The sequence below is a fragment of the Castanea sativa genome, chromosome 9 (genome assembly GCF_040712315.1).
Source record: "Castanea sativa cultivar Marrone di Chiusa Pesio chromosome 9, ASM4071231v1".
Lineage (NCBI taxonomy): Eukaryota > Viridiplantae > Streptophyta > Magnoliopsida > Fagales > Fagaceae > Castanea > Castanea sativa.
Window position 1 is genome coordinate 7,728,021 of NC_134021.1, and position 7,928 is coordinate 7,735,948.

General features: G+C 41.0%; 1 protein-coding gene across 1 annotated transcript; it reads right to left on the minus strand.

The window, feature by feature from the left end:
- Positions 1-6,326: 6,326 nt before the first annotated feature.
- Positions 6,327-6,875, minus strand: LOC142608684 (uncharacterized). The gene has a single exon (XM_075780377.1). It carries the CDS (start codon positions 6,873-6,875, stop codon positions 6,327-6,329), a length of 549 nt encoding a protein of 182 aa, XP_075636492.1.
- Between the last annotated feature and the right edge of the window lie 1,053 nt (positions 6,876-7,928).

Below are 7,928 nucleotides of genomic sequence, written 5' to 3' on the forward strand. Positions count from 1 at the left end.
TTTTATAGCTACATTTTGTCCAATATATTGGTTGTTATAGTGCATGTGATGCATTAAAGGATCCAAAATATTGTTGCACTGGGTATTATAGTAGTCCACAGGCTTGCTAGTCTAATGAGTACTCACTAGCTTCAAGAAAATATGCAATCTTGCCCACACCTGTCCAAGTGATAATCAACCTCCAATTTATAGTTACAATGGGGCAATGAGTCGAATATAAATTTTCCATATAGTTGCAGGTCATTTCCTTATATTTTACATGCCCATATTACCTTTCAAGAACCAAGCACCCACTACATGCATTGTGGATTGGGTTTATCTTGAAAACATTAAGAGGTGAGTTATAAGGTTCTTAAAAAATATAAATTTTTTTTTAAGTTTAAATAATGTTCTCAACATGATATAGTTTGTTAGGTTCTAAAAATTTAGATTAAATGTTTAGAATCATATTTTTATTGTGTTGGCAAACCGAAAACAAAACATGTCTAGTCTAGGTGTTAGGCAATTCTTAAAAGTGTTGGATTCAAGGTTCAAGTCCAACTAACTGCAAAAAAAGGAAGCGAGTTTCTGTGTTGCTCGACTTATCAAGAAATTAGGCTCGACCGATCGAATATCGTAAGAACAGAAATTCTGCAAATTTTTAAATTAGACCCAAGCCCGCAAAAACATTTAGGGTTTCACTCTAACTTCTCCACATATAAAAGGGAAACCCTAGTTACATTTTTAAGACTTTTGGAAGACTTGTGTGTTACTCTTTATGAGATCTAAGAGGTTTTGTACCTTTTAACTATATAAGAATCTACCGAAGCAAAATCTACAATCAAGCGTTGGTAGAACATAATTGCTACACCAAGAACATTACTGATGGCGATCTGAAACTTTTGAGTGGGATCTCAAAGTCACAGGCAAGGGTGCTTGTGTTGGTGTAAATCCAAGAAGAGAAGAAGTTTGTGGATTCGAAACTTGCATGTGGTCATATCAGCAAGTTACTACATGAGATAGCAATAAATTTAGGATTAAATTTTCTGTAAAAACTTCAATTCTCTTATAGTGGATGTATTTTACCTTGAGGATAGCTAGGTCAAATCCTTCCTAGATTTTTACCTTGAAACGGTTCGTTTCATCGGTTTTTCTAGATCATCATATCATAGTGCTACTTATTTTCCGCTGTTTTGCATGATATGATATATGCTTGTTTAACCTAAATCTGAATAATTAACCTAATAATCACTTGCTTAATATATTAGGTTAAACAATCTGGTTTAAAAGGGTCTAAACGAACAAACATAGGTTATCCCTAGCACTACCACTAAAAATTTAAAAATATAGTTTGATGAGATTTGCGCAAGCACTAAAAAGATTATTAATCTTTGGCAAAGATAGAAACATCAATATCTCACAACTCTATGCCCCATCGCTCTCTCTAATGCCCACACCCACGCATGCATAAACTGAGGTAAAATTTCTAAACAATGGATTAGAAATAAGTAAGGCACACATTAGTCAATGAATAGGGGATTCTAATAAACTGGTGTTGCCCATGTTAAGACTCACTATAAGAACTTGTTACGGTATAATTTAGATAATATTGTGAACGTGAAATGATCACAAGATAGATTTAGTACCCGTTTGGATATAGCTACCAGCGTCTGCGTTTTGGCGTTTTTTTTTTTTTTTGAGAAGAGCGTTTCACGTGATTATGCACTGTTCAGTGGGTTCCGTGCACTGTTCATGAGACCCACAAGTACTTTATTCAAAAAAAAAAACTTTAAAACTAGGTCACACAGTATTATTCACACATTTAAAAATTATTTTGCTACAGTGTTTTTAGTTTTTAGCAAAATAAGCGGTATCCAAACAGGCCCATAATTTAGCACTTTAGCCCGACCACTACTTCCGAGAAATTGAAATATTGTTAGATATGCTAGCCTTCTCATGGGCATTAATTAAAAAATTGTTTTTTTTGGGGGGGGGGGGGGAATAGTTTTGAATCTTTTGATGGGAAAAATGTCCATCCACCTCCTAAACTTACAACTACCAGCCAAAACATCCCTTGAACTATTATATTAGCCAATTTACTCCTTAAACTATACATACCTGTCAAATCAGTACTTCAGTTGGTCTACCTTTAAAACACTAACAGAAAAAGCATATGAGATGCACGTGTTCCCACATACAAAACAAATTTAATCATCTGTATTGCTTAATAATAATATTGCTACTAAAAATAAAGAAACAATGAAAACCCACTTAACTCAATACATGCCAGACCCGTAAGAAATATTGTGAAAATAAAGTAAAAATCAAAATGATATGCAGTGTAGTGGACACTATTTCGCATAGCAATATTGGCAAACATATCATGTGCACAAGATCTTTGATGAAAACCCAGTATACAACTAGCAAGAAGAGAACTCAATATTCAAACCACCAAGTTTCAAATCAACCAAATCCCAACAAGAGAGAGAGAGAAAGAGAGAAAGAGAGAAAGCAAACCAGCATATAGGGAAAAAATAACAAATTTCCATTGAAACCAAAATAAAAGTACTGAACAGTGTCTCCCTCTCTTGCAGGTCGTGGGTGATTGGAAAAACAACGGCAGAAACCATGGTAGTTGTAGACGGGGAGGCAGCCGGCGACTGTGGTTCTTTTGGTTTGATCATGTCTCTCTTTCTCTATTATGCTATAGGTTTCTCTCTCCTTTCACCCAATTCAGTCCTTTTTTTTTGGATAAGTAAAATATTATTGAACAGGAAGCCCAACAGAGGGCAAAGACAACAAAGGGGGAACCTGCCCATCAGAATCCTCACAAAGAACCCAAGAAGGGATGGATGAGATGGGTTGGGGTTCCCAAGTTGAACAAAAAGATGCCCAAAAAGCAATATAATGGGCTAGGCCATTAGAGGCTCTGTGACAAAAATTAAATACAACTTGAGAAAAGCAGGGAAGGAGGAGCTGAATATCAAAGATGATCGATCTAAGGTCCCAAAAAGGAGTGGAACTAGGAGCTTTAATTGAATCAATTACAATCTTTGCATCGCTTCAAAAATGACAGATGGGAGTTGGAGGTTGGCTGCTGAAGAAACAGCAAGAAGGGCTGCTTTAGCTTCGGCCCAGACGGGGGAGAAGACTGATTCTTTGGCTGTGAAGACAGAGATAATATGCCCATTAGAGTCACGACAAACAACAGAAGGAAAGGAAGCACTCGGGGTGATGGCAGCATCAAAATTGAATTTAACCCAACCAGGAGGAGGAGGTTCCCAAGCGGATATGGTAGGCTGCATCTTCAATTTCCAAGCATTAGAATGAGCAGAGAAACTTCAATTAATATCAGCAGCAACGTCAATAGGGGAGGCTAGTGGTGAGCTATCAAAAACCAGTTTGTTGCGACTCCACCAAATTCAGTCACATGCTAGCCAAGAGAGTGAAGGCGTGGGCGTCCTGGGGGTTTAGACCAAGATGTGTGGATGGGTTAAGGATCAATTCAATCCATTCAGGAGCTGATCTTAGAGGGATGTTGCCGATGTTGAAGGGGTGGGATAGGTGTCTCCATATGATGTTGGCAAAGGGACATTCAAAAAATATGTGGACAATGGATTCTTGGGAACCATGGCAGCGAGGGCATACTGAGTCCATATCATGGATTCTATGACAAAGGAATTCTCTTGTGGGCAGGGAATCCCAGGCGATTTTCCATAAAAAGAGCTTGAGCCGCTCATTAATCTTCAAAGCCCATAACTTGGACCATGCTTTTTTGGAAAGAGGACCAGATGGAGTGAATCTTGCTTTTTGGTCGGCTAAGTAAGCCGATTTAACTGAGAATTTACCACTTGGATTCTTTGCCCAAATTGTAGTATCTTCAGTGGGGGAGGCTGAAAGATGGATTTGTTGGATGGAGGAGGCAGTTTGCTGGTCAAAAAGAGCATGGAGCAAGAGACGGTTCCAAAGCCTGGTACCTAGGATGATAAGCTCGGCAACCAACTGGATGTTCGAAGGGGTTGGAGGATGCAGGGGGATGAAACCTTGGAGAGAAGGTATCTATGGATCATTCCAAATGTTGACAGAATTCCCTGAGCTAATAAGGTGACAGTGACCCAATTTTAAGAGGGGGACTGACTTGATGATACCATGCCAAAGAGGGGACGAATTGGTTTTGGCAGAGGCATAAAGCAAGCTGCAACCTCTTAAATATTTAGACCGAAGAAGGTTTGCCCAAGGTTTATCAACATTCGAAGCAATTAACCAACCTAACTTGGAAACAAGAGCCTTGTTAAGATCATGGGCTCTTCTGAAACCAAGGCCACCAGAAGATTTAGGCTTACAAATGGAGTCCCAAGCTTTTGGATATAAGTGGCGGTTGGAATCAGAGAACCCCCAGAAGAAATCACGAAGCCTTACATCAATTTTGGCACAAGTGTTCTTAGGCAGTTGGAAAGAAGATATCCAATAGGTTGGAATTGATGTGAGGACTGATCTGATGAGGGTGGAGTGGGCAGCCTGAGAAAGAACTTTTGCCTTCCAACCAGTGATCCAACTATTAATTTTATCAATGATGGTGTTGAAAGGAGACTGGTTCCCATGCTTGATGTGGAGGGGCAAGCTAAGGTACTGGGAATTTGGATCCAAGAGTTTAAGCCCTGTTTGATTGCAGATTTCAGTTTTGACTAGCTGTTAAATGTTGGTGTTAAGGAAATGGCAGATTTGGCGGTATTGACCGAAAGACCTGACCATTCATGGAATTGGTTGAGACAGTCCTGGATAACTTCAATATCTGATGGGAGGGCTCAAGAAAACATAATCAGATCATCGACAAACATAAGATGGGATATTGAGGGACAATTCCTTGCAACCTTAATGCCCTTGAGGAGCCCATTAGATTCTTTCTTCAAAATAAGCCTAGACAAAACATCAGTAGCCATAGTAACAAGGAAGGGTGATAGTGAATCACCTTGTCGAAGGCCGCGGTTGGAGTTAAAAAAACCAACAGGTGATCCGTTGATAAGGATTAAGAAAGTAGGTGTTGATATACATTGATTGATGAGGTGGATCCATTTGTCAGAGAAACCAAAATGTTTGAAAATGGATAAGAGGAAAGGCCACTCTACTTTGTCGAAAGCTTTCTCCATGTCTAATTTAAGGGCAGCAAATCCCTCAGAGCCAGATTTTTTTGGGTGCATTGTGTGGAAGATTTCATGGGCAATGATGGAGTTATCTTGTATGTTTCTACTAGGCACAGATGCAGCTTGCCAAGGAGAAACAAGATTAGGGAGAAGGGACTTGAGTCTGTTGGCAAGGATTTTGGAGATTGTCTTGTAGGATATGTTACATAGACTAATGGGGCGGAATTGCTTAACTGTACAGGGGTTTGGGGTTTTGGGGATGAGAGTAATGAAAGTGTGATTCATCTCCTTTAACATATGACCATCAGCAAAAAAAGCTTTAACAGAGTCAATAACTTCCTTACTAATAGTGTTCCAGTAAGTTTTGTAAAAAATGGCGGACATGCCATCAGGGCCAGGGGCTTTGTAAGAGCCAAAACTGAAAACCACATCCTTAATCTCTTGATCAGAAGGGATACAGCACAAAAAATCATTTTCCACATCGGACACAGAAGGAGTGATGAGAGTTGATAGGTCAATATGAGGGGAATGAGGGTTAAGCTGAGAAGTGAAGAGGTTTTTATAGTAGTTTATGAAACATTCACTTACTTGAGGTCTACCTAACAACCAGTTACCATTATCATCTTTGATGAAGTCAATGGCATTGCTTCTATGCCTGATGATGGTGGATAGGTGGAAGAACCTAGTATTAAGGTTGGAAGACGTGAACCATTGATTTCTGGATTTTTGATGCCAAAACAATTCTTCCCGAAACAGACATTCATTTAACTCCGTTAAGAGTTGGTTCTCTGTGGCTGAATTAGAGGTAGATGGGGGCTCAGCTTGAATCGTGTTAATTTCCTCATAGAGGTCACGGATTCGAGTATGAATATTACCAAAATGCTCACGGTTCCATTTCTTCAAAAGGTGTTTTGATTCTTTGATTTTATTTGTAAGACAAAAAGCAGCAGAGCCATTGAAGGATGTGGACCAAGCTGACCTGATGACATCATGACTAGAAGGATCCCGCGTCCACATGGATTCAAATTTGAATGGTTTTGGAGTGTTGTGTGGTTCACCCATGGAACAAAGCAGGATAGGGGCATGGTCAGATGCAATGATAGGATGGTGGAGGAGGTTAGCTCGGGGAAACAAGATTCTCCACTTGTCATTAGCAATAGCGCGATCGAGGCGTTGCTTGATTGTGCCCGTTGTCCATTTGTTAGACTAGGTGTACTTATTTCCTTGGAAACCAAGATCAATGAGGCCATTATTATTGATGAAACCATTGAAACCTCCATCAGAGGACAAAGCAAAAGGTCGGCCACCAAGTTTCTCATTTTGGGAAAGGATATAGTTGAAGTCACCTATACCAATCCACGCACCACCAAAAGAGTTTATAGAATTTTCTAAACTTTGCCAAAAGTTAGCTTTGAGTGAAGAATAAGGAGGACCGTAGACAAGAGAAAGCATCCAAGGAGAATTGGGGGGATCAGAGAAGACAAGGACATTAATGAGATTACAGTTGAGAGAAATTGGTTCAATATCCAATCCGTTTTTCCAGGCAAAACAGAGACCATCGGCCTTACGGACAGGATTTTGGTAGAGGATGTTGGTAAAGCCAAACTGGGATAGAAGAGAAGTGATTTTGTGTTTGGGGATTTTAGTTTCAGAGAGGAAGATGCAGGCGAGGTTGAGAGTGCGAAGAAGGCCCTTGAACGCTTTTCTAGTCGTGGGCCGGGCAAACCCACGGCAATTCCATGCAAGGAGCTTCATGGTGGAGTTGGGGGCGTGCTTAGGCCCGCCACCTCAGCCAAAGGGGTAGTAGTCACTGGTAGAGAGACTTCATTGAGATGTTGTAGAGATTGATTTCTAGCTAGTTTTTTCCAGCTAGCTCTTGGTTTTTTTGTGGAGATGATAGTTCCAGGATGGAAGGATGGGCAAAGATCAAAGATTGAGAGAGGGTTGGGACACAGGATGAGGTTGGATTTGGATTTTTTGTGGGTGGATGTGTCTGGTGAGGGTGGTAGTTTCCGTTTGGAAGTGGTGGAATATTCCATAGGTACATGGAGGTCAAGGGATGACAAGTCTGGGACACAAGTGGATGGAGTATGTGGGAAGTGGGGAAGGTTTTCTTCGACTTGGAGTAAAGATGGGGTGATGTTAAGGGGCTTCTCAGCAAGGTTGACATAAGTGACCCATTGGATGATGTGGGCTTGGGCTTGAGGAGAGCTGAGCCATGTTTGAAGAAGGTTGGGCTCAGGTTGGCCAAGGGGTGAAGGAGTGAAAAGGTTGTCTAAAAGTGTATTTGGGCCAAGGGATGAGTTAGGAGAGGAAGTGGGCTTTGGGCTAACGGGTTGATTAAGGGAAGGAAAATGTGGAATCAGACAGGAGGTAGGTGAAGTTTGGTTAGGCTCAGAGGGGGAGAGTGGAGATATAGATTGTGGGTCACTGAGGGTTATGGAGATATTTGGGGCTGGTGGGGATGTGTTAGTGATGGAGTGTTTGGTGGGGCAAAGTTTTGGGACAGAGGGATGGGCAACTGTGGTGGCTGTGTCAAAAAGAGGGGTCAGGGGATTAGGACATGCCTTAGGAGTCGGGACAGGGATTTGGTGACCCAGATTAGCCTCTGTGGCTTCCTCCTTAAGGAATTCCAACCAGGTAAGAGAACGGTGGTCGAAAACATTTGCTTTCATCCATGGGTCAAACCCGCGAGGTCCTAGGTGGTATTGGTGTGAGGGGTCTTTGATTGAAATGGGACCAGAGCAGTGAGATTTGGAATGCCCGAGTCTGCCACAACCATAGCAGAAATCTTGAAGCTTTTTGTAC

Excerpts from the sequence above, each read along its gene's own strand:
- LOC142608684 (XM_075780377.1), bottom strand. The coding sequence starts at position 6,875 with ATGAAGCTCCTTGCATGGAATTGCCGTGGGTTTGCCCGGCCCACGACT.